Source organism: Hemitrygon akajei, chromosome 14 (assembly GCF_048418815.1).
Source record: "Hemitrygon akajei chromosome 14, sHemAka1.3, whole genome shotgun sequence".
In the NCBI taxonomy this organism is placed as follows: domain Eukaryota; kingdom Metazoa; phylum Chordata; class Chondrichthyes; order Myliobatiformes; family Dasyatidae; genus Hemitrygon; species Hemitrygon akajei.
The window spans coordinates 82,359,774-82,387,594 of record NC_133137.1 but is presented as its reverse complement, the minus strand read 5'-3'; the positions used below and the strand labels follow the sequence as shown (position 1 = coordinate 82,387,594).

General features: G+C 43.3%; 1 protein-coding gene across 1 annotated transcript in view; it reads right to left on the bottom strand.

The window, feature by feature from the left end:
* Positions 1-553: 553 nt before the first annotated feature.
* LOC140738737 (semaphorin-3E-like) overlaps positions 554-27,821 on the bottom strand; it is a 157,564-nt gene continuing 130,296 nt past the window's right edge. Inside the window, exons 10-17 of the mRNA XM_073066478.1 lie at positions 23,632-23,776; positions 14,071-14,302; positions 13,133-13,224; positions 12,998-13,039; positions 12,198-12,364; positions 8,599-8,663; positions 7,498-7,637; positions 554-3,859 (exon numbers count right to left, since the gene is read on the bottom strand). Of these exons, the coding sequence (XP_072922579.1) occupies positions 3,401-3,859; positions 7,498-7,637; positions 8,599-8,663; positions 12,198-12,364; positions 12,998-13,039; positions 13,133-13,224; positions 14,071-14,302; positions 23,632-23,776 (1,342 nt within the window). The 3' untranslated portion in view covers positions 554-3,400. The remainder of the gene's footprint in view (positions 3,860-7,497; positions 7,638-8,598; positions 8,664-12,197; positions 12,365-12,997; positions 13,040-13,132; positions 13,225-14,070; positions 14,303-23,631; positions 23,777-27,821) is intronic.

The window sequence follows — 27,821 nt, the reverse complement described above, 5'->3', positions numbered from 1 at the left end:
TCTTCATCTAAATTAATAGGGGGTTAGGTCTGCAACATCTTAATCACGGCTTCTAACTTCAAGTCCAAATCAGTGTCACTGTTTCAAAGGTAGTGGTGTTGTGGAGAACCCTGATGGGGTAGCCCCACCCTGCCCACTGTGCAAACCCTCCATTCACTGTATCTTCCTTCAACTGTTAACTTGCCAGTTGTGTGTGAATTACTTGGGTTTGGATGTAGAGAGTATAATTTGTGGATGACCCCACCAAACTTGAAACAGTTAGTGATTAAATTGTAGGTTTAAATGTTGTTGACTCATTGCCATCGGACAAATTTGGAGTTGCAGTGCCTGTGATCTACAGCTGAGACTGGGACAATTTTCTCTCTTGGGAAATGAGTACACTTCAGCTGGACACAAAGAAATTAATTTAAAAAAATGAATGTTAAGATTTTAATCAAAACAAGAAAAACAAATCCAATAGTGTTGATGTTGCTAACATCTCTAAACAGCTTGCTGGGTGTTGTGTTGTGCGGAAAACTCTGTCACAGGTACGATAAACAAATACACCAAAAACTAACATAATGGTCTTTTATTTTTTACAATATGCAGGTAACAGTAGAATATCTATGCTGATCCAAGGGAAATCACTGAGAGGCTATCAGTCTGCACCGGCAGAGGGGAACTGGTAGATGTGAAATATTTGGATTTTCAAAATGTACTTGACAAAGTGCAACATAAACAGTTAAATGGCAAGATAAAAGCAGATGAGTTTGGAGCTAATGTATCAATAGGCAGAGCACTGATGAACTGTCAGGAAGCAGAGAACAGCAATAAAGAAAACATTTTCACTGATGAGCTGTGATGATCTGTGAGAAGCAGGCAAATATACTGCATCACAATATTCAGGCAACACAAAAGCAGGAGAGAGGGAAGTGACATGGACCATTTACAGGGAGTTATTGCTAGGTTAAATGAGAGGGAAGTATAATGTGTGGAAAGAAGAATGGTAAAGCAGACTAGAAAGAAAGATGCTGGTCATCACTGATTAAATTATTGACTCTGAGCTAAATTTCAAATCACATATCAATCATATCACTAAGGCGGCATTCTTTCATTTAAGGAACATTGCAAGAGTTCGATTTCTTATAACATCTCAAGATGCAGAAACATTGATACACGTTTTTGTTTTTGGCCGATTAGACTACTGAAATGCAATCTTTTCAGGACTGTCTAAGAAAGATATAAATCAGCTGCAGCTTGTTCAAAATTCAGCAGCAAGAATCTGAACCAAAAAGAAAAGAAAATCTGAGCACATTTCAACGGATTTGGTATTGTTACACTGGCTGTCTGTGTCCTTTAGAATCAATTTTTAAATACTCTTAATTGTATATAAGGCTCTGAATAATCTAGCTCTTCCATACATCTTGGAATAACTATCCCCTTACATCCCTAATTGTAATCTTAGATCCGCAAATACTGGTTTGCTTAGTGTTCCTAGAGCCAAGCATGTAAGGTAATGTGGCCTTTTGCTCTTATGCACCAATAATCTGGAATACTCTACCACATGCGATATGCCAAGCTAGTACTGCGGAACATCCCAAAACACTTCTTAAAAGCCTATTTTTAAAATGTGGCCTAATTATAGGATTACTTAATGCCTGTTGATGTTGGTTACATTTATATAATTTGATATATTTGAATATATTTTATTCTATATAATGTTTGTCTTTACATATGTTTAATTTTGTCTCATATTTTAAGATTATATTAATTTATCTTTATAACCCATGTGAAGAACTTTGAACCTGCGCCTTAATGTATGAAAGGTGCTGTAAAAATAAAGTTACTATTATTTATATTTTCTCAACTCAAGCTGGTTTTATCCTGCAGTACAGGCATAGCTAAGCACTCTCATTTCTCAATTGCTAGGAACTTTTGGGTTGTTCTAGTGATGTTTAGTATTGATGCTTTCTGAAGATTTACATAGATATTGCTATGGATGCCTTATTCTTTAATGCTATTGTGTAGAGACTTTGGGGTGATATCAGTTGTAGATATTACTACCAGGACAATGTATACCCTGTTGATGTTCCATTGTCTTTCAATTTCCTCTTTTAATTCAGCATATTTCTGGTGTTCTTCTCTTATTGATTTCTGTAAGTTGTGTGTGTTTGGAATGACTAAATCTATTCAGTATCTATGATACCAACACGCTGTAAACCTGGGACTGTCCAGGTGCAGACAATATGGCCTCAGAGTGAGGGAGCACCCATTTCAAACTGAGATGAGAAGAACAAAAAGAAGTGGGAAAGAGAATTTGATCTATCATGACATTATTGAACTACAGAGCAGGGTTGAGGGTCGAGTGGTGTTTGGTTTCTGATGGGCAGATGTGGCTCATCTGACAACTGTAGATATCTGATAAAGTGACCAGCAGGTCAGCCCTTGCACCTTAACCTTCTGATATGACTGTAACTGGATCTACTGACACATTTGAAGTAATGCCCTAGGTTTATTTACTAATGTTGTAGGGGCCGTCCTTCACGGGAATGGGTTGAGAAAGCCCTCCTTCGTGGGAATGGGTTGGAAAAATATTCCTCTATTGCTGAAGAAAATGAACGAGCTGAGCCTGTACCAGATGTGATGAGTTACCCCAGTTAAGGGATTACAGTGAATTTAAGTAAGTAGGGTGAACGTGCACAGTCTTTCCCCAGGGTTGGGGAATCAGGAACTAGAGGGCATGGGTTTAAGGGAAGAGGGAAGAGACTTCATAGGAACCTGAGGGGCAATTTTTTAACCCAGAAGGTCATCCATATGTGGAATGAACTGCCAGAGGAAGTGGGGTTGAGGCAGGTCCATTAACAATTTTTAAAAGGCACTTGGACAGACACATGGACCAGAAGGGTTTGGAGGGATATGGGCAAATGGGACTGGTGTAGATGGATGGGAATCATGTTTGGCTTGGACTAGTTGGGCCAAAGGGCTTGTTTCCTTTATGACACTAAGTAAAACATTTGCCAGCTTATTGCAGAGATTGTTGAATGGTTTTACAACATCAACACATATGATTGAGAAGAGAGTGAATCAACAGTGATGATGTTAAAGAGATAGTGATACAAGCTAATGGAATGGATGGAGACACTCTACAAAACTTTCTACCACATTGGTGATGTGTTTCACAAAGGCTGTCAGTCTGTAAAGAGCACATTTCAATGTCGAGCACAGTGATAGCCCCAGCAGTGACATACACCAACATATTGCTGCAGGTGCCTCTTTGAGTTGAGCAGTCTGCTTGTCTAAAACCAGAATCTGCAATGCTTTATGTAAACAAGAAACACATTCCATAAAACATTTCTTTGTTCCTCCTGCCAACATTTAATAAACTCTGCTTGTGCAGTAATCTGATTGTTATCTGCGATCCTCATGTGTCTGTAACGTGTCGTGGTGCGCGCCGATGCTCTGACGGGGTTCCGCGTTTAACCTTCCCCTCCAGCACATTGCTAAATTTCCACTTGTGCCCCGCAGGTCTATTCTTCTTTCTGCTCTTTCCACCGCACCACATTTTCTGACAGTATTCCTCCACCTGCTGGAAATGACTGTAGCCAATCAGCTGAAGGAACTCCTTGTACCACGGTCTCACCCCGTGGTGAGTGCCAGGCTGGAGCACACAGGGAAATCTGCGACGTGGCTCCTCTCCGTCACCTTTGTGAACTATTCCATCAATTTGTTCCCCTTGCAGGACGTCCAGTTTGATTTTGGTCACGGTCTGTATGAAGCCATGTTCCCTTGACTTACAGAGGTAAGTTCCAGCGTCCCTTTGGTGGAGATTGAGAAGCAACAGTCCCAAGTCGGTTTTAATCACCCGGTCGTCTGTTTTGACCTAAGAGAACATTAGAGTAAGTGCATCTCTTCATTGGGGTTCTGACTAACCCTGCTACATCCAGAAACAATGAAATGATATTTAAGCTGATGAAGGGAAGGAGAACAAACGACAGAATGACCAGTGAGAAACAGTAACAGTGCTGCACGAGACCTCAGGAGAGTGGAAAAGTCAAGTTAACGACATTAGTGTCAACCATGAGTTAATCTGCCGATAAGTCAAAACACAGAATGTAAAGTTTATTGAAACGAGTTGGGGTAATACATTAACAAGGACTGGGCTGGTGATGTGATCACTCAGTCACATTTACACAAAGCAAACCTTACAGATTAATTTAGGAAAGTTGACATGGAATATAGTACAGAGTACAGCACTGGATGGGCCATTCGACTCACAATGTTGTGCTGGTCTTGATGCCAGTTTATACTAAATGCCCTGCTCCTGTGTATCATCTATATCTCTCCATTCCCTTCATATTCAGGAGTCTGTCTAAAACTCCACCACACTGCCTGCTTTCACTCCTACCCTGGTAAGCTATTTCAGGCACTGACCATTCTTTGCATATAAAACAAATGTCCATCACGTCTTCTTTAGAGTTTCCCCTCATAACATCTATCTAGTCATCTCTTCTTCCTTTGCTCCAAAGAGAAAAGCCCTGGCTCACTCAACCTATCATTGTAAGATATGCTCTCTAACCCTGTTAGCATCCTGGTAAATGTCCTATGCTTCTTCTCTGAAGCTTCCACACTTTTCCTATAATGAGGCAATCAGAACTGAACAATATTCCAAGTGTAATCAAACCAGAGTTTACGGAACTGCAATATTTCCTTGTGGCTCTTGAACTTAATCTTATGACTAATGAAGGCCAGCACTCCTCATGCCTTCTTAACAACCCTATCAACTTGCACGGCAACTTTGAGAAATCTGTCGATGTGGAACCCAAGATCCCTCTGTTCCTCCACACTGCCATTTTGTTGCCCATTCTCCTAATCTGTCTAAGACTTTCTGTAGCCTTTCTACTTCCTCATCTTCATATAGTCTGCAACAAAGCCATCAATTCCATCATCCAAATCATTGATATATGACGTAAAAAGAATTGGTCCCAACACAGATCCCAGTGGAACACAACTAGTCACTGGCAGCCAACACAAAAAGGCTCCCTTTATTCCCAGTCTTTGCCTGCTGCTAATTAGCCACTGCTTTATCCATGCTTGAATCTTTCCCCTAATACAATGGACTGGGAAAGCCCTGAAAATCCAAGTACACAACATCAACTGATTCTCCTTTGCCTATCCTGCTTGGTACTTCTTCAAAGAATTTAAACAGGTTTGTCACTTAAGATTTTCCCTTGAGGAAACCATCTGACTACAGCCTATTTTATCAATTTGACTTATTTTATCATTAGGCTCCAAGTACCCCTAGACCTCAACCTTAATAATCAACACCACCATCTTCCCAACTACCAAGGTCAGACTAACTGGCTTACGGTTTCCTTTCTTTCACCTTTCTCCCTTCTTGAGGAGTGGAGTGACATTTGCAATTTTCCAGTCTTCCAGAACCATTCCAGAATCTTGCGATTCTTGAAAGATCATAACTAATGCCTTCATGATCTCTTCAGCCACCTCTTTCAGAAACCTGGAATGTACACCATCTGGTTCAGGTAACATATCTACCTTCAGACCTTTCAGTTTCCCAAGAACTTTCTCTCTAGTAATGGTAACTTCATACACTTCATAACCCCTGACACCAGGAACTTCCACCGTACTGCTAGTGTCTTCCTCAGTGAAGACTGATGCAAAATACTTATTCAGTTCATCTGCCAATTCATTGTCCCCTATTACTACCTCTCCGGCATCATTTCCCAGCAGTCCGATATCCACTCTCACCATTCTTTTACACTTTATGTATCTGAAGAAACTTCTGGTATCTTCTTTAATATTATTGGCTTGTTTATTTTCATATTCCATCTTTACCCTTTTAATGACTTCCTTAGTTGCCTTGTGTTGGTGCTTAAAATTCCCCAATCCTCTAACGCCCCACTAATTTTTGCTTTATTATATGCCTTCTCTTTGGCTTTTACGTCAGCATGCATATGTGTGTATGTATGTATATATATATGTGTGTGTGTGTGTGTGTGTGTGTGTGTGTGTGTGTGTGTGTGTGTGTGTGTGTGTGTGTGTGTGTGTGTGTGTGTGTGTGTGTGTGTGTGTGTATATATATATATATATATACACACACACACACACACACATATATATATAACAAAAAAAACTTGACTTGACTGACTGCTAAGAATTCTGCGATTAATCCTGTATTCCTCCTTCAAATTGACCCTTCAAGAGTGAATCAGTTCACACATTTCCAGGCTGAACGCCAATAATGATCAGGAGGATTTTGCTACAGAGAAAGCGGAGAGAAGTGTTAGAAGAACACAAAGAGGACAAAGCCCCTGGTCCAGAGGTCCACCTGAGATCAGGAGCAGAAGCTGGCCATCTCGTCCTCCGTACCTGGTTCAATTGTTGCTACGTTGTCCCCCGTTGCAGCCACCCGGAGTGAGAGGGCAAAGCCATGGCATTTCACTGGGGGCAGTGTGACACAGCATACAGGATGGAGCCAGCACTGCCCTCCCAGGGGTTTGCTCAGCGGAAGACAGGCTCTGTTGTGGACCGCTGCAGATTTATTTGGCTGCACTCAATGGGCTTGGGCCTCAAGCTGCGGGGTCGCTTGCTTTTCAGCCGCTGGGGAGAGGCGTCCGAGTTGTCACGCCCTACCGGGGACCGTGTAGCGCGGTTGTGGTGATTGAAGATTACAAGTGGACTGAGGGCTCTGGGCTATATACATAGATATTTGTGTGGTTGTGTTTTTACTAATAATCTGTATGTGCTTGAATATGTGACTGGGCCTCAAAACCATAGTATCGCCTAGTGGGTGTCGGGAGTTGGGGCAGGCATCGGGGTCAGTCGACAGATGATCTCGGTGGGCTGGGGGGGGCGGTTCTGGAACTATATACATGTGTATCCAGCATCATTGTATTTTTGCTGATATCCTTTATGGGTTTGTTGACTTGTACGTGTAAGGACTGGGCTCAAGTCGTGGGGGTAGTGGGGGAGGTGCGTTGGGACTCTTTTATTCCGTGATTGTGATCTTGTGTACGACTATTGGTAATATGTTTTAGCACCTTGACCCCATAGCAACGGTGTCTCGTTTGGCTGTGTTCTTGAGTATTCATGTATGGTTGAACGACAATTAAACTTGAATTGAATTGAAAATTCAAAATCTTTGATTTGTTGTAAAGTACGGATGGTAGCTAATAATATATTTTATTATACGATAAGGGTTTTTCCCCTTTTTCTTGCTTTTCCTAACAGCTCTGACTTTGGTAGTAGGTTTAGATTTTTTTTCTGTATAACAAAATTATTATATTTTAATATTATGATTTAATTAAATTTTTATAAATACAGGGGTTTGTGATTGTAACTGTGTTTTTAATACAATGTATTTGGTACTTTTTAAACTTATAATATATATCTTCTTGCACTCTGTATTCCTTTATGCAGAAACTAATAAAAATACTGAATGAGAATTGAATTGAAATGAATGGCTCTGGCCAGGTGGTCAGTGTTCACAAAGTTACTCACCTCCTCCTGGCCAGCGGTCGAGCGTCCTTCTATAAACCACAGCACCTTGGCTTGAGGAGATCGGGGAGTACACTCCAGCAATGTACTGTTCCCCTCAATCCCATACAACAACCGTTCTTTTGGCTTAGACCGTGCTTCATCTGATCATGGGAGGAAAGGCAAGAACATGGTAACTATAGAATAAATCACAATTTGTAGGATTTCATCCTAGGTGTCTTGTTCAGTCTGCTTCTGGTTCCCGCTTTAAACACACACTGCCGAACATCAGCTCCGTGACTCTTAATGGCGAAACCACTAAACCTAAAGAGTTGATTTTCCCCTGTGCCATTCACAAATTCAGGGTGACCCTCAGAGTTTACAAGGAGGTGACCGTGTGTGCATGTCAACACTATAGCTAACGTAGTAAGGCGTTTGGCTGAACCACAAGGCAGAGAGTAAGGGATAGGAGAGGATGAGCACGACTTTATTTACATAGAGGATGGTTGAAACTTGGAATGTTCTACATGACGGGACGATTGAGGCAGATTGTCTGAAACATTTGAGAGATATTGAGACAAGTCCTTAAAGAAAACTAGCAGATCTGTTAAACATGACCTTCTTTTCATAAACCCATTTGACTCTCCTCAGTGCTGTTCCTTTCAAGGTTCTTCTATTCTTCACGATAGACTCCCTGTCATTAACATCAGACTCAGTGAGAGGGTAACGGGTGTGTGGAACAGTGAACTATGCAAGGATTATGTTAATTTTTCTATAGTGTGTCTCATGTGTCCAACAGCTTTAATATCCCTTATATTGTCAGTACTGAGAACGGGCTGGTTTGAAAAATAAGAAAGAACATCACATGTCTGAATAAAACAGAAGATACTAGGAATGATCAGACAGTCGAACCGTCTGTGGGGAGAGAGAAACACAAAAAGTCTTTCAGGTTAATATCATGTTCCAGTGTCAGACATTTCACTCTGCTGGAAGATCTGAAAACTACAAATCTGGCTGAAACATAACTGAATGATATTTTAATAATTTTTATAAACCCTTCACAAGCTTATTTTCTGATGCTAGAACCAGCTTCCTTGTTGATTGTAGAACACAACTGTCACGTACCATTCTGCAGGTCAAAGCATTGCTGTGTTACATTGCCATGCCGAATATCTTGTCGACGAAATCGCCTGGGGGAAGGAAATAGGCAAATTATATTCCTCCAATAAAATCTACTCTACATCGTCTCCCAAGTGTCTTACAGGGATCTGTGCCAAGATGAGTAGACATAGTTCTTACCAAATACACATTGCATGACATCATATTCTCGTGAATGGGAGAGTCATCGTTGCAATATCCATTCATTAAGTATGCCTTACTCACAACGAGCAGGCAGCATAAAGTCCAACATCGGTATTGATCTGATATTGACTGGCAGCCTGCATAGTGTGAAATGTGTAAACTGCAAGTTGAACTGGGAAACTTCTTGTGATGGCATGCTAGCATATTGAAATAAAGAAGAAAGTTACCCATCCGCGATTCATCATGGAAACTCTGCCTGGTCAGAGATTGAAAGAAGAGAGAGTGCAGAAATTGGTAAATAACCAGCTGAAAACATGAGAATATAATCAGAATCAGGATCCAGTCTACAATCGCCGACTAACTGGATGCTGTGAAATTTGTTGTTTTGTGGCAGCAGTACTGTATAATACATAAAAAGTTACTATAAGTTACAGTAAGATATATATAACAGTAAGTAGTGCAAAAAGAGAGGTATGGGTTCATGGTCTGTTCAGAAATCTGATGGCAGAGGGGAAGAAGCTGTTTCTGAAACATTGAGTGTGATAAAAGAACAGAAATAATTAGCAAGTCAGGGTGGATTTGTTTCCCTTGGAGTTGAGGTGGCTGAGTGAGGTCCTAGTGGGGGTATGTAGATTCAGGAGGGGTGTGATAGGTTTGGAATGACCCAGTGGGACAGTGGGTAGAGCCATGGTCTCACAACCCCAGCGATCAGCGTTCGATCCTGACCTCTGGTGCTGTCTGTGTGGAGTTTGCATGTTGTCACTGCTGGGGCTTCCTCCCACATCCAACAACCATGGGCTAGTTAGTTAATTAGCTGCTGTAAATTATCCCCAGTGACAGGTGAGTCATAGGTGCTGATGGGAATGTGGGAAGAAAATATCAGATTTGTGTCGAGTTACTGTGGAGGGGTTACTTTGATAACCATCTTAATCATCTGCTGAAAATTACCCCTAGTGAGAGGTGAGTGGTGGGAGCTGATAGGAATGTGGGGAGAATATATCAGATTTGTGTAGGGTCACTGTGAACGGGTCATTGAAGGCTGATATGTTCTTAATCACCTGCTTCCTTGCTGTTTCACTCTATGCCTCCATAGGTGGGTAATAGAAAACATTGGCTGAAGTACTCAGCATAGAGTCATAGTACTCAGTAAGGGGTAAGAGCATTAGAGGGGATCTCAAGAAGAAAATAATTGTTAACTGGAGGTAGATGGAATTTGTAACACACAGCTTGATAGGGTGGAGGAGAAAGATACTCTCATCATTCTTTTACAGGTGAGCACCTGAATCATCTGCAGATGGTCATCCGTGGAACAACTGCTGGTGAATTGGATGTGTAGCAGATAGTGCCAATGGCACCGTTTCCTTGCTAAATCACTCTACAGCCAAACCTGCAATCTTTTAATAGATTCTTTACTAAGTAATTCTGATCATCTATATTTCCCGTTGTATCATATTGAAATAGAAATATTCAGCCTGAGAATTCACGGAATGGAATGATGTGTGAGCACATTGATGTAACAACACCACAGCAATCAGCTGATGAATAGAAACTGGGAAACTATTGAACAGGAAAACATGCAGAGCCCTGAGAAAGGGCAGGGTTACTGGAGAACTACCAGGGCTGGTAGAGGTAAGGATATTGGGGGGGTGGGGTGGTGACGGGTGTGAATAATCTCTTCTGGTGGTTCACGTTTTTGTAGAAACCAAGTTGGTGCTTATTATCAATTAAATTATGATGGCTATCTGGAAACTTATTCAAAAAGAGAGGTTGCAGAGAATTTTGAAGGCCTATGAGGGTGGTGACTGGGCAGACTACACTAGCAAATAGAAGGACCCAGTGTGAGGATAGAATAGCTGAAGGGGAAAGTGAGATACTTAATGTCATGGACTTCCAGGTTGACCTGTTGGTGGATGGAAACATATCAGATGGACAGCATTTAGATGGAATATGCCACAGGTTATCGGACTAACCGCGTAGACACCACGGCCAAGAAAATTCTCCAATGCCTCTACTTTCTCAGGAGGTGAGAGAAATTTGACATGTCCCCGTCAACCTTATCAACTTATATCAATGCACCATAGAACGCATCATATGTAATGATCTGATCTGTATGAACAATATACAAGACAAGCTTTCTATGATATCTTTGTCCATGGGACAATAATTAACCAATTCCAATTCCTAGATTACTGGGGCCTCCACCATGACCTTTGAATCTTTGCCATAGGTATGGTGCCAGAGGACTGGGGGGGGGGGGGGGGTAGATAATTTTGTTCCTTTGTTCAATAAGCGAAATAGAGATAATCCTGGTCATTATAGGCCGGTGAGTCTTGCGTCAGAGATAGAGAATCTTACGGATAGGGTTTATGAGCATTTGGAGAAGCATGTTTAGTAGGGCAATTCAGCATGGCTTTGTGCAGGGCAGGTCAGGTCTGGATGACCTGTTTTTCGAGGAGGTGAGAAAGTTGATTGACGAAGGTAGATGTTGTATATGCAGATCTTTCCATATCCTGCTCATTCAGATGTCTCTGTAATGTTGTTACTGTTCCTGCCTCCACTAACTCTTCTGGCAGCTCATTCCAGACACCAGCTACTCTGTGTGAAAGATTTACCCTTTGAATTCCTTTTAATTTTCCTTCCCCTCACCTTAAACCAGCACCTGGTAGTGTTAGACAATCCTACACTGACTATCTACCCTATTTGTCTCCTCCTCATAATCTTATACAGGTCTATTATCTCTCAGTCTCAACACTACAGGGAGAACAGAGCAAAACTGAAATGTTGACTGTACATTTTCCTCCTGCCTTTTCAATCTCTCCTGATAGCTCAAGCCTTCCAATCCAGGCAACATCCTTATGAAACACTTCCACAGCCTCTCTATCTTAAGCACGTCATTCCTCTAGTCTGGTGACCAGACCAGCTCACAACATTCCAATGTTTTGTACCACATAACATTGTTTAAAATAAAGGCACTCAGTGGCTTAGCTGCCGAAGGCAAGCAAGTCATGTGCCTTCCTCACCACACTGTCTACCTGTGTTCCATCTTTAGGCAACTGTGGGCTTGGAACTCCAGGTCTCTCTGTTGAACAAACTTCTCTGGGCCCTGCTATTCACTGTGTAATGCCGTGCCCTGGTTTAATTTTCTAAAATGCGTCACTAAACACAGGTCCTTTATGTTCCCTAATGCTCTCTATTTAATTCTAATTACGTCCGTAGAAAAAGTAGTGAGGCTTTAAAAAGCAACACTTCCAATTTGTGTCAAGGCAGGTGTAACAATATCCAGCAGAGCTGATACAGCACAAGCACTGTCCGAGCCTGACACCGTGTTACACTGATCTGGTCCCAGGTATCCCTGCACAGCAGATTCAGGGTTTATCAGAGTTCACTACGTAGTCAGTGCGTTAACAAACGAGGTGGATTACCTTTTTGTCGTTGCTGCAGACGGGTAGTACCTGGTGCAGGACACTCCATCCCAGGCACAGTAAGGGTCTCTGGCGAGGCAGCAGTCCATACACGCAGAACCATACATGTCACACTGGTGAATCCTCACCTGAGCAACAGCTGACTTTGATGCAACATATAAGCTTTCCTAAATTAAAATGATAAATGAACTGCGATCAGGCTTGGTGAAGATATCATCTCTTTAAATCTCTAAAGCTCAGAAGGTCAGTGCAGACTGTAGCTCCAGTTGTTTGCAATTATGCAGAATATTGATTAACACCAGGGTCCTGGAGGAACCTTGTTTCATTTTTACTGTATACTGTACCAGCAGTTTATGGTCGAAATGACAATAAACTTGACTTGAAAACAATTCTCTGGGCTTGGGAGAAATCCGGTAATCTCACAGCATTGTAAACCATCAGGAGGGTTCACCAGGAACAGCTTGCTCCAGACCTCTGAGCAAAGATCCAGCAGCAAAACATTAATTTGGCCTGGTTGGCTGTGGAATTCTTGGCTCAAACCTATACTCCGGTTGTTCGAGCCCAGCTCTGCACTCTGCGGAGTGGAAGCTGTGCTGACAAATCCCCCTCTGAACAGCAGGGTGACTTTAGGGGACAAGTTCCAGCTGAGTGACAATGTGGGGCCAACTGAGAGTGCTTTGTGAGAAGACACCTGGGGTGAGAACCGCCACAGAATGCATGGTTTATCTAACGAGCAATTTCTTGTTGCTTAGTCTGACTGCTTTACATTCTTTGCTTCTCCAACAGCCGCATAATCTTACCCGTTTAACAGAGATCTCCATGCTGATAATCAGAGTTGGCACCTGGAATTGAACAGATATCCTTGGTTACTAGATGCCCTACTTGCCTCCACTGCAGGATGTCCAACAGAGAAAGTACAATCAGCATATTCTCACCTTAAATACATGCAGCTCCTCCAACACCACTTCCTCCATCGTTTCAGCCTCCTTCTTGTAAATTACAATAACCTTTAACACCACCCCTGCATCTGTGGATGAGGAAGAAGCTTCAACTAAATTCAATTAAATATAAAAAAAGAAATCTCATAAGCAATATCCAGCAAGCCGAGGCTGACTCCCTGCATCTTCTACAAAGGTCAAGCACAGAGATGCAATCATGAGAAAGCAAAAAACACCAAAAATTCAATTAATGACTGGTTTCAATTGTCCAATTCTAACCACAGTGAAGTTAATTGACAATATCAACTGCAATTTGGAGATATTGCCTCCACTGGGTATGACAAAAAGACTTTTGATTAATAGGAGAGGAACTAGGAAACGTGATGCCAGAGGTTTTTGTAGATCCAGATGACTTCTTCCAGATTGTCTATGAAACAGCTTATTCTTCCTTTCTCCTGTCTTTCTTTTCTTTTCAAGGTGGCTGGGGTCCTGTCGGAGTCTGTGACCTACAACTACAGCTCAAAATACGGTTCTCTGCAAGCGGTGGGTTTTTACCAGCGGCTGTGCAGCCTGACATTTCGATATCTCCAGCAGTGTCCTGGAAGACATGTGCCTTTGGAGTGCTGCCCCATAGATGACCCAGTTCCTCGTCAAGTTCGCTGACTGACGCATCATGGGAGACTGAAACGCAGGCAGCATTCGAAGCGTTTAAAATTTCGATTCATGATTATTCTGACTGGTTTCCATTGTATAATTCCAAACACAGTGAAGTAGCGTGTAAACCAATTAACAAAATCAATCTGTGAATTGGAGATACTGCCTCCATTGGGAATGGTAGAAAGACCTCGGAATTATAATTATTTAGGCTGAGCGGGGAAAGGCTCAGAAATGGACCACATAACTTCAACAGCATTGTCACCCAAAGTCCAGCTTACCTGTGCCAAGGAACAGGACATCATATTGGCCATCTTCAGCATTGACACGATCCACAACTACTTGCTTTAGGTTGTGTCGTCCATCCGTTCTCAAGAGCACGGGTCTGTTGTGTACTGGGTGAACATGTTGGTACATCATGGGATGACTGCGTACAAAACGAAGGACGTTGTCTGGGTAATCCTTACTCGTATGGTATTTACTTCCAGGTGGTATGGTTACCTGGCTGGCACACTGTAGAGGGCAATGCCATATAAGTCATTGTGTGAGTTAACAGTTATTCATCAAATTTATACACCTACATAACATTCCATTTGTTTTCTTACAACCAATCCAAACCTGTTTGCCATCAACTGTGCTCAGATAGACGTACAATTAATAGTTTGTCTTCACTAACTCAAGCTTTCATTCATAAGTAAACTGTTTCAAAATGGAACTGTTCTCATACTGCATCATACTGCAGTGGGCTCACAGGCCAGGTCAGAGTGTATCACCACAGTAAATATATGGTCTCCTTCAAAGCTGGTTCATCAGTCTCCAATAAGTACCATGGCAGAAGAACGCTGTTTGGAATCTAGAGACAGAGAGATCGAGAAAGGGGAGGGAGGTGTCAGAAATGGACCAGGTAAATTTGAGGGCAGGGTGGAAGTTTGGGGCAAGGTCGATGATGTTGACGAGCTCTGCATGGGTGCAGGAAGCAGCACCAATGCAGTTGTTGTGTAGCCAAGCAAAAGTTGGGGAGTGATACCAGTGTAGGATTAGAACATAGACTGTTCCACGTAGCCGACAAAAAGGTAGGTATAGCTGGAACCCACAGCAGTGCCCTTGGCTACACCTTTTGTTTGAAGGAAGTGGGAGGAGCTGTAGGAGAAATTATTGATAATGAAGACAAGATCGCCCAGATGGAGGAGAGTGGTGGTTGGGTCTGGTGTCCAGAAAAAAACAGAGCTTTGAGGCCTTCCTGATGGGGGAATGGGGGTGCATTGGGATTGGACATTCATAGTGAAAATAAGATGATCGGGGCCAGGGAACTGAAAGTCGTTGAAAAGATCTAGAGCATGTGACGTGTCACGGATGTAGGTAGGAAGGGACTTAACCAGGGAGATAAAACTGAGTCAAGGTATGCAGATATGACTTCAGTGGGGCAGGAACAAGCAGAAACAATGGGTCTACCTGGACAAGCAGGTTTGTGGATCTTAGGTAGGAGGTAGAAACGGGAGGTGCGGGGTGCAGAAACTATGAGATTGGTAGCAGTGGATGGGAGATCCCAGAGTTAATAAGGTTGGTGACGGTGTGGGAGACAATGGTCTGGTGCTCCTTAGTGGGGTCCTGTTCAAGGGCTCAGTAAGAGGAGGTGTCTAACAGTTGTTGCCAGACCTCTGCAAGTTAGGGGTCAGTCCACCAGAATACTACAGCACCCCCCTTACCTGCGGGTTTGATGGTAAAGTTAGGATTACTACGAGAGAGTGGGGAGCAGTGCAGTTGGAAGGAGTGAGGCTGGAGTAGTAAAGTCGAGACGGTTGATGTCTTGTCACCAGTTAGCAATGAAAAGATCCAGAGCAGGCAGGAGACCAGAGAGGGGTGTCCAGGAAGAGGCCACACTCAGGTTGGAGGAACAACACCTTATATTCTGTCTGGGTAGCTGCCAATCTAATGGCATGAACATCGATTTCTCAGACTTCCATTAATGCCTCCCACCAGCTTCATCATTCCCTATTCCCATTTCCCTCTCTCACCTTATCTCCTTACCTGCCCATCACCTCCCTCTGGTGCTCCTCCTCTTACCCTTTTTCCATGGTCTTCTATCATCTCCTTCTCCAGCCCGTAATCTCCTTCACTAATTGACTTCCCAGCTCTTTACTTCACCCCTCTCCCCTCCTGGTTTCACCTATCAACTACTATCTCCTCTCCCTCCGCCTTCTTACTCTGATTTCTCATCTTTTTTTCTCCAGTCCTGCTGAAGGGTCTCGGCTCGAAATGCCAACTTTTTACTCTTTTTCATAGATGCTGCCTGGCCTGCTGAGTTCCTCCAGCATTTTGCGTGTGTTGCTCGGATTTCCAGCATCCGCAGATTCTCTCTTGTTTGTGGAAAGGGAGAAGGTGGGAAGGTGAGGAAATTAGTGGAAGTTAGAAAAATCCATGTTTATGCCACCAGGTTGGAGGCCAGCCAGATAGAATATCTGGTGTCAACTCCCCCAACCTGAGTTTGGCCTCTGTACAGGAGGCCATGGACAAATGTCAGAATGGGAATGGGAATGCATATTGAAATGGATGGCCACTGGGAGATCCTGCCTTTTGTGACGGATGGGGCAAAGGTGCCCAACTAAGTGGCTCTCCAATCTGCGGGTGGGTGAGACTAGACAGTAAAACAGGTCAGTAGGGACTAGATGGGCTGAAGGGACTGTTCCTGTGTTGTATCACGCCTCTATCACGCTGACTCCAACAACTGCAGTTGTTCAAGAATATGGCTCATCACCGCCCTCTAAAGGCCAGACTGGGACTGACAATAAATGTTGCTCTTGCCTGTATTGCCCCATCCCATGTATATGGTATATATTTGTAAGTATTGTCCAGTCAGCCTCTTGAAGTGAGTAATGCCAAACATAATTAGCTCAGTGAAACAGGGATCTGTTGAAAAAGTTATTTTCTGTATCATACAGTACCAGTGATTCCAGTCATTATTCCAGTGAGTTTCTGAGCTGTGTCTGTGATTATATATAAGACTTCTTCCCATCAGAAAAATAAAAATAACTAACCATTGTTGTACAGCACAGAAATGTGCCCTTCAGCCCAGCTCATCCACACTGACCATACTGTTTACCTACACTAATCCCATGTGCCTGCATCAGGCCTGTATCTCTCAGCTTCTTTCCTAACCACATGTCTGTCCAAATGCCTCTTAAACGTTGCAGTGGTACCCACCTCCACCACTGCTTCTGATGGCTTGTTCCATATACCCACCACCCCCTCTGTCTGAAAAGACTGCCCCTCGTTTTTCTCCCCATCACCTTAAACCTGGGCTCTCTAATTGTAGCTCCCCTGCACCTGGAAAAATGACTATCCTGTGACAACTTTTTTCCTATCAATTTCCCGCATGATCTTACGGACATTTGCAAGGTGTGCCCTGAGCTTCTTATACTCCAGTGAAAACAGCATCAGTCTATCCCACCCTTCCATTCCAGGCAACCTCCTGGAGAATCTTTCATTTTTATTTTATTTACAGGAAGTTAACAACATGTTAACGACCCTTCTGGTCCAACAAGCCTGCGTCATCCAACTACACCCATGTGACCCAGTAACCTACTAACTCGTATGTCTTTGAAATGGGGGAGGGAACTGAAGCACCGGGAGGAAACCCACGCAGACACAGGGAGAACGTATAAACGCCTTACCAAAAGTGACAGAAATGATCCCAGATCACCAGCGCTCTAATAGTTTTATGCTAACTGCTACGCTACCTCGCCATCCCACTTCTGCACTTTTCTGTACTCTCCCTGTGCACAACATCTTTCCTGTCGCCTGTGACCAGATCTATACTTAATGTTCCAAGCGTGGTCTAAACAAAGCTAAAATCTGACCTCCTATCTCATTGTAGGCAAGCATTCTGAACAGCTTCTTCATTGCCTGTCCTGTCTGTGCCATCACTTTCGGGGAACTATGAACTTGTACGCCAAGTTTCTCTGTACGTCAATGTCTTTGAGATCCCTACCATTTATTGTCTTGTTCTACCAGTATCTGATGTCCCAAAATACCTAACTCTCATTTATCTGGATTAAATTCCCTCTGCAAGAGAAAATCTACCGGTGCTGGAAATCCGAGCAACACACACAAAATGCTGGAGGAACTCAGCAGGCCAGGCAGCGTCTATGGAAAAGAGTACAGTCGACAGTTCGGGCCGAGACCCTTAATCAGGACTGGGGAGAAAAGATGAGAAGTTAGAGTTAGAAGGTGGGGGGGAGGGGAGGAAGAAGTACAAGGTAGTAGGAGAGAGGTGAAACCGGGAGAGGGGTATGGGTGCTGGGAAGTTGATTGATGAAGGGGAATAAAGGGCTGCAGAAGGGGAATCTGATAGGAGAGGACAGAAGGCCATGGAAGAATGGGAAGGGGAAGGAGGAGCACCAGAGGCAGGTGATGGGCAGGTGAGGAGATAAGGTGAGAGAGGGAAATGAGGATGGGGAATGGTGAGGGGGAGGGGGGTAGGGAAGCAATTACCAGAAGTTTAAGAAATCAATGTTCATGTCATCAGGTTGGAGGCTGCCCAGATTCCACCTGCACTGTTCTATCCAACTTCTAACTGATTTAAGTTCCACTCTATCTTTAAACAACCTTTGCTATCTACAATTCTGCCAACTTTTATGTTGTCTAAAAACTTGCAAATCAGATCACTTAATTCTCATGCAAACTAGTTATATATGCATTACAAGTGACAAAAGTCCCAACGCTAATCCCTGTAATATGCTGCATGTTGCAAACTACTAGTCAGAAGAAGAACCCTCCACCACATTGGGGTTTCATAATGAAACAATAATTGTTGTTAGAGGGACTATTTCCCCCTCGTAACACTTATTAAATAGAATTTGCCTAAAGTGTAAGGAATGATGGTGTTGCTGAATGAGATGGCTTCCAAATGTAATTCATCATGTATTGTAGGTGAAATACAGGAAATCATTTGCCCCCTTGTATCACAAAAGCAACACCTCTGCTCTGAAGGTTTGATGATGCAGTCCCTGCAGGAGTTGAACCCTGGTTTATCTCTTGCTCAACACCTTTGCTCTGAAGGTTTGACGATGCGGTCCCTGCAGGAGTTGAGCCCTGGTTTAGCTCTGAGAAGGTTTGACAGCATGGTCCCTACAGGAATGGAGACCTGGTTTATATTTAGCTCTGTGATAAATGATGAAGGTATTTTGTGTCTTAGGATTTTCTTCACACATATCCCTGGGCCATTGACAACCTGGATTTTGTACCCTGCTTTAGTGCATTATGAATCCTAACATGTCCGCTTGTTAGTAAGGTTCCACAATACAAATCCTTTCCTATAGGTGCTGCCAGAAACAGCTCCCCACCTCCCAGAGTCAGTTCCATAATCTCAATACCATATTCCATCTTTCTGATGTGTGGTCACAGCTCCAGCATTTGTGTGTGTGTTGTACAATTCAATACAGTTTTCTTCAAATAATAATACATTTGCAGAATGGTCTAGTATGAATGATACGTTTGTTCTTTGCTGAAAGGTTGTATTATTGGCTAATATTACTTTTTCAGTTCCCTTACACTGTTTCAGACCAGAGTTATAGGATGTCCCAATCCACTTAGTCAGGACACTTATTTATGCATTCACCTTGGAACATTGGTGAGACAGTCCCTAGGTAATGTAAGATTCTCACTTCCTCTCCTCTTCCCCCACCAACCCACCTTCTCCCTCACCTGGTCTCACCTATCACCTGCCAGCTTGTAGTCCTTCCCCTCCCCACGACTTCTTATTCTGGCATTTTCCCCCTTCCTTTTCAGTCCTCATGAAGGGTCTCGGCCTGAACCACAGACTGTTTAATCTTCTCCATAGATGCGGCCTGACCAGCTGAGCTCCTCCAGCGTCTTCCGTGAGAGGCTCGAGGTAAGGTTTGGGCCTAGTGATGGTAGTGAGAGGCAGCTTCTGTGCACCATGCTTTGTTCCTGAGACCTGCGGCCCTTTCACAGGAGAATGGACTTCAAGGCAAAGACTGACACCCAAATGTGATCACTTAGGGTATGCAATGCTATTGATGGAGATGGATTCCAGGACAGTAATATGCTAGATTATTAGTTCATTATGCTAGATGGATAAATGTTATACAAACTGAACAAATTACAAATGGAACAGCACCAGCAACCCGGGCTCAGTTTCCACTGCTGTCTGGAAGGAGTTCTCCCCACGACCACGTGGCTTTCTTCCGGGTGCTCCAGTTTCCCCCCACATTTCAAAGACGTACGGGTTAATTGGTGACGTGGGTGTAACTGGGCAGTGTGGAAGAAAGGCCCTGTTATTGTGCTGTATCTCTATATAAATAAAATAAATGAAAATCTGCAGGCGCTGGAAATTGGAAACCAAATCACAAAGTTCTAGAAGTGCTCAGGTAGCGTCTGTGCAGGGACAAGCAGGGGTTTTGCCTCAGGTCAAGAACCCTTCTTTAAAGCTGAGAAACTGAGAAAACTAGAGGGCCGATGTGAGCATAGGGAAAGCCTGTGATTTGCTGCGGACCAGGAGGTAACAGTTACTTTCAAAACTGGTAGGTCGGGACAGAAACAAATATGAGGCAGATAGAGAACAAAAAAAAATCTCTGTTGGTATTAAATTCCATATTAGGCATGGGTTAAACTGTGCCCAGAAAAATGTGGTGTTGCTAGAGTTCACACTAAGCATGGCTGGAACAAGGTAGAAAGTTGAAGCAGAGAGATTAGATGAGGGCAAGAATTCCTCCTGTTTATATATTGCATTCGATATAGTCTCCTGGAGACACCAATACAGAATGGAGACATCTCTGTTCAGTCTGCATGGGTGACCCTGAGCTTCCAGCTTCGTCTGTTGCTCCGATTCTGTCTGCATTAACTGTTGAAAAGTGGCCCCTCATCTTCTATCAGGAAACGATGCAGCCCCAAGGATTTAATATGGAATTTAACAATGTCAGATAGAAGCTCCCACAGCTCTGTCTCCATGGATATGTCTGCATTTCTCTGCTTTAATTTGATTCTTCTCTTTCCCCTTTTACCTCTGCCAGATTTTAAACTGTTACACTGATGTCTTTGGACTAGATTCTAACACAGGCATCCCTTCAGTTTGAACATCTCCTTCTACTTTGCCTCCCTTAGCACATCCCTCTGTCTGTGCCCTCTTCACATCCCCTCCGTCTGTGCCCTCCCCTACTACACCTGTCTTCCCACCAGCCCTCTGTCTCCTACTCCATTCCACCTCCCCTCCATCTGCACCCTCCCCTGTATTCCCACCTCCCCTCTGTTTATTCCCTCCCCGGTGCTGTCTCACAAAGGAAGGTATTTGACCCGGAATACTGATTGTTCCTCTTGCCGCTGAGGATCCTAGCAATTGAATTAGTAACCAGTTCCAATCTCTGCCTGTCAAGGTGGTACTCTCAAGTGTTGCTCCGATCATATTTCCACAGTTTGTTTTAAAGAGTGAAAACACAATTAAATGCTTGTCTTGAGTTTTTCTCCGATCTTGGCAATTTACTTGTAAACAGTTCGTCAGCACACGAGGAGTGCTGTCGGAGCACTGTTGATTGTGGTGTGTGCTCCAAATTCTTGGCCTTTATATACTTTTCAATCAGCTGGCTGGATGTCATTTCAGAAACTCAGTTGTGAGGTGGGGAGGAAGTTGTGTCTCTGATTGTCGGTGTGGTGAACTTCGTGCGATATGGTCTGGAATTTTGCCTGCACCGGCTCATAAATAGGATGCACACTCATAAACACGAGTGTGTTTACAGAATTGTTCACCAAAAACCATGCTTCTAGGAACTCTCTTGCATGCTGTGCATTCACTTGTATCATGACTTTCACTGATGCCCAGTCGAATTTGTGCCCCTCTCTACCTTCGTGGGTGAAGACTTGGGAGAGTTGGTCATTCCACTTTACAGCCAACTGAAGTTCATAGATCCTTGTGGATAATTTTCTCCCAGTTTGGCTGATATATTTGCTGCAGTACCCGCATTAGTCTTGTCTTATAGCTTGGTTTGTTGTTTTTGTCTGCGAAATACCCTCCTCAACATTGCTATTCCCTTCAGCATGACTGAAATTCTGTGTTCTTGGAGCAGCCGGGCTGTCAGGCAAATGCCACTCCATTCTTTCAGAAAGGAAGAAGGCACCAGTTAGCCTGACTTCAGTGGCTGGGAAGATGTTAGAGTAATTTGTTAACAACGTGATGATGCAGTACTTGGTGACATAGGACAAGATAGTACAAAGTCAGCATGGTTTCCTTCAGAGAACATCCTGCCTGACAAACCTGATGGAATTCTTTGAAGAGATACAAGTAGGATAGATAAAGGGGATGTAGTGGATGTTGTATATTTAGACTTTTAGAAGGCCTTTGACAAGGTGCCACATATGAGGCTGCTTACCAAGTTAGGAGCCCATGGTATTGCACAAAAGTTACTAACATGGTAGAGCATTGGCTGATTGGTAGGGGAAAGTGAATGGGAATAAAAGGATCCTTTCCTGGTTGGCTGTCAGTGAGTAGTGGTGCTCTGCAAGGATCGGTGTTGGGACTGCTTCTGTTTATGCTGTACATAAATGATTTAGATGATGGAATAGATGGTTTTGTTGCCAAGTTTGCAGGTGATATGAAGATTGATGCAGGGGCAGTTAGTGTTGAGGAAACAGCGAAGCTGCAGAAGGACTTAGACAGATTAGGAGAACAGGCAAGAGAGTGGCAAATAAAATACAATATTGGAAAATGCATGGTTGTGCACTTTGATAGTAGAAATAAATGTGCAGTTTATTATTCTAAATGGGGAGAAAATCCAAAAATCTGAAATGCAAAGGACTTGGGAGTCCTTGTGCAGAACAACCTAAAGGTTAACTTGCAGGTTGAGTCAGTGGTGAGGAAGGCAAATGCAAAGTTAGCATTCATTTCAAGAGGTTTAAAATACAAGAGCAGGGATGTAATATTAAGGCTTTATAAGGCACTGGTGAGGCCTCACCTTGAGTACTGTGAACAGTGAACAGTCTTGGGGCTCCTTATATGAGAAAGGATGTACTGGCATTGGAGAGGGTTCAGAGGAAGTTCACGAGGATGATTCTGGGAATGAAAGGAATTTCATACAAGGAACGTTTAATGGCTGTGGTTCTGGATGGCACTGGAATTTAGAAGGATGACGGGGTATCTCATTGAGTCCTTTCAAAAGGCCTAGACAGAGTAGATGTGGAAAGGATGTTTCCCATGTTGGGGGAAGTCTAGGTCAAGAGGGTACAGCCTCAGGATAGAGGGATGTCCATTTAAAACAGAGATGCAGAGAAATTTCTTTAGCCAGAGGGTGGTGAATTTGTGGAATTTGTTGCCACATACAGCTGCGGAGGCCAGGTCATTGGGTGTATTTATGGCAGAGCTTGATAGGTTCTTGGTTGGACATGGCATCAAAGGTTATGGGGAGAAGGCCAAGGAGTGGGGCTGAAGAGGGGTTAAAAGGATCAGCCATGATTGAATGACGGACCAGACTCGATGGCCCAAATACCCTATTTCTGCTCCCATGTCTTATGGTCATTTCTGAGACATTTCAAATGTATGGAAGAACAACCATTTGATCAAGATCGTGATCAATCATCAACAAGAATTCCTCTCCACGTCACAACTGAGTTTCCGAAAAGACATCCAATCAGCTGATTGAAAAGTATATAAAGGCCAAGCACTCAGAGGACAAACCACAATCAACAACATCCTGGTGATATCTCCTCAGAGGGCGATGAAACGTTTGCAAGTGAATTGCCAAGATTGGAGAACAACTGAACCCAAACATCAACCAGCTGAGCTACACATCTTCCAAATTATTTCAAGCAATTAAATGTGTTTTGAATGGACTTACACTGCCTGGCCTTGGGTAAGGCACCTTGCCCTCATAAGGTCCCCAGTGATACTCCGGCTCTGCTTTGTGTGCGTAGGGTCCATTAAACGCTTCACGGATTGCGGACATGCGGTACACACAAACTGCGTAACCCTGGAATACATTGCTGTAACAGATTGACCAACAGAGAATGAAATTTACAACAATTCATCATTCTGTTGCCACTTACACTCAAAGTCTTGAAATTGTAAAGCACAGGTATATGGACCCCAGATCGACCTCTAAAGCCACCTGAAGACCCACCGATAAACAACCCTTTAGGAAAACACCATACTCGACTCGAGTGATCGCACTGCTACTAAACACAGGACCTCTGAAAGCCCATTACAGCCATTTCAGTGCTCAATGGGCTAGGAAAGGCAATTTATAAACATGCTCCAACAATTGGAGGTCATTCAAAATTCAAATGTTCAAAGTAAATTATTATCAAAGTACATAAATGTCACCATATACAACCCTGAGATTCATTTACTTGTGGGCCTACTCAAATCCAATAAAAATAATGGCATCAATGAAGACTGTACCAACAAGGCAGAGAGCCACTGTGCAAAAGACAACAAACTGTGGAAATACAAAAAGAAAGAAAAGAAATAATACCAATAAATAAATAAGCAATAAATATTGAGAACATGAGATGAAGAGTCCTTGAAAGTGAGTCTATAGGTTGTGGGAAGAGTTCAGGAAATGGGACAAGTGAAGTTGAGTGCAGTTATCCCTTCGATTCAGGAGCCTGATGATTGAGGTGTAATAACTGTTCCTGAGCCTGGTAGTGTTAGTCCTGAAGCTCTTGTACCTTCTTTTTGATGGCAGCGGTGAGAAGAGAGCATGAGCTGAGTGGTGGGGTCCTTGATAATGGATTCTACTTTCCTGTGACAATATAGATGTGCTTAGTGGTGGGGAGGGCTTTACCCATGATGGACTGGGCAGTATTCACTACTTTTTTGTGGCATTGGTGTTTCCATGCCAGGCTGTGATGCAGCCTGTCACTATATTCTCCACCACACATCTATAGAAGTTTGTTAAAGTTTTAGATGTCATGTTGAATCTTCACAAACTCCTAAAGAAGTAGATGTACAGCATCACTCTATCTGTTCTGCCTGATGTTTAATTTGACTGTATCTTGAATACATATTTGCTTCGTAATGTACAGGGTCTGTGTGTGGTTGGTCTCAGAAGCAAGAGTGGAATTAAGGAACTTCTGCACCACCCAAAGTTTCATCCTATCCACTGTCAACTCCCACCCCACAGGGTTTCAACCTGAAACACCAGCAGTTCCTTTCCTCCCACATGTGCTGCTCGACGTACTGAGTTTCTCCACCAGCTTCTGGCATCTGCCTCTCCTGTGCCTCCACAGGTGGAGAAAGAAGAGACTCTACAGCTCATCTTCTCAGTATTATTTGTTTTATTTTGCAGTTTGCCTTCTTTTGCACATTGGATGCCATTTCAGGGGGCTGGGTTAGTGACTGGTCTCCATTCTAGGCCAGCTGATTGCTGCAGCCGCCTTGCTTCCCACAACCTCCCACTTTGCTTTTTGTAGGAACACCACTCCATTTTTAGCTTCTCAGGCTCCGCGCTATGTGTTGATCATTCACACCTCTCACTGCTGCTTCTCAAATTCTTTCCTAAGATGGTGCTGGTGAATCATGGCATAGTGTTGTGGGCTGCTTACAAAACTTAAGACCAAAAGATACAGGAGCAGAAGTAGGCCATTCGGCCCATCGAGTCTGCTCTGCCATTCAGCCATGGGCTGATCCAATTCTTCTAGTCATCCCCACTCCTCTGCCTTCTCCCCATGCACTCTGATGCCCTGGCCAATCAAGAACCTATCGATCTCTACCTTAAGTGCACACAATAACTTGGCCTCCACAGTCGCTCATTGCAACAAATTCCACAGATTTACCACCCTCTGACTAAAATAATTTCTCCGCATCTCTGCTCTAAATGGATGTCCTTCAGTCCTGAAGTCGTACCCTTCATTCCTGGACTCTCCTACCATGCAAAATAACTTTGCTATATCTAATCTGCTCAGGCTTTTTAACATTCGGAATGTTTCTATGAGATCCCCCCTCATTCTCCTGAACTCCAGGGAATATAGCCCAAGAGCTGCCAGACATTCCTCATACGGTAACCCTTTCATTCCTGAAATCATTGTCATGGATCTTCTCTGAACCGTTCTCCAATGTCAGTATATCCTTTCTAAAATGAGCCCAAAACAGCACACAATAGTCCGTGTGGTCTCAAGAGTGCTTTATAGAACCTCAACATTACATCCCCACTCTTAGATTCTATACTGCTAGAAATGAATGCTAACATTGAATTCACCTTCTTCACAGCCGACTCAACCTGGAGGTTAACCTTTAGGGTATCAGGCATAAGGACTCCCAAGTCTATTTGCATCCCTGCATTTTGAATTCTCTTCCCATCTAAATAATAGTCTGCCCATTTATTTCTTCCACCAAAGTGCATGACTTTCCAACATTGTATTTCATTTACCACTTCTTTGCCCATTCCCCTAAACTATCTAAGTCTCTCTGCTGGCTCTGTTTCCTCAACACTATCCGCTCCTCCACCTATCTTTGTATCATCGGCAAATTTAGCCACAAATCCATTAATCCCATAGTCCAAATCATTGACATACATTGTAAAAAGCAGTGGTCCCAACATTGACCCCTGTGGAACTCCACTGGTAACCATCAGTCAGCCAGAATAGGATCCCTTTATTCCCTATCCCTGTTTTCTGCCGATCAGCCAATGCTCAACCCATGTTAGTAACTCCCCTGTAATTCCATGTGCTCTTATCTTGCTAAGCAGCCTCATGTGCAGCACCTTGTCAAAGGCCTGCTGAAAATCCAGGTACACTACATCTACTATATCACCTTTGTCTACCCTGCTTGTAATTTCCTCAAAAAAATTGCACTAGGTTAGTCATGGTTCCAGGAAACCATGCTGTCTTTGGCCTATCTTGTCATGTGCCTCCAGGTACACCATAAGCTCATCCCTAACAATCGATTCCAACAACTTCCCAACCACTGATGTCAGACTAACAGCTCTATAGTTCCCTTTCTGCTGCCTCTCACCCTTCTCAAATAGAGGAGTAACATTTGCAATTTTCAGTCATCCGGTACAATGCCAGAATCTATCAATTCTTGAAAGATCATTGTTAACACTTCCGCAATCTCTCCAGCTACTTCCTTCAGAAACCGAGGGTGCATTCTATCTAAATCTAAATACACTACTTCAGAATTACTCTCACTATAATCTCAGCCTGTAATTTCCCTTTAAGCAATGTAATTTTGAACCATTTTAATGACTGGCAATTTCATGATCTGTTGAAAGACTCAGTGGACTTAACTGTCAAGTATGTACGGTAGGTATAGCACTATTAAGCGGATGAAGGTACATTGCTGTGGTAGAGAGGGAGGAGGGGAGAACTCCAAGCCAGATTAAACAAGGGGCATGAAACTTACTCTACCCAGTTTCTTGTTGGCAAATGTACAATCACTGAGGACCTAAGGACAAGATTGCTGTGTTTGAGGGAAATGAGAGATTGCTATATTCTGTGTTTCAAAGAGACATGGCTCACTCTGGTTACATTGGTAAGACCCAAGGGATTTTCGATACACCGGGATGGAACATAGTGCTGATTCAGAGAATGCAAAAAGAGGAGGTCTGTGTTTCATGATAAAATCTTTGTGGTGCTTGGACACAGCATTCTTGTTGTACTCTTGTTCCCCTGACCTGGAACTATTCTACTTAACAAGAGAGTTCTCCTCTGTGATCCTGACCACAGTTTACAAACAGTCAAAGGCAGATGTTAAACACCCATTTGATGTATTGAATGCCACAATTAGCATGCAAGAAACAGCCTACCCTCACACCTTTCAAATCAGTGACAGGAACTTCAATCAGGTTTGCTTCAAGAAAACTCAGTCTAATTATCATCAACATATCGCTTGCAGCACCTGGGAGCCTAACACACCAAAGCAGTGTTACTGCGATTAGGAATGTCTGCTGTTCCATGCCTAGACTGCAGTTCAGGAAATCCGATCACTTAGTGGCCCTCCTCCTACCTGCAAACAGGCAGAGGCTAAAGTACAAGGGTCCAGAGACAAGGACAACAACGGTGTGTAAGTGGCTATGGGTTTTCTTTG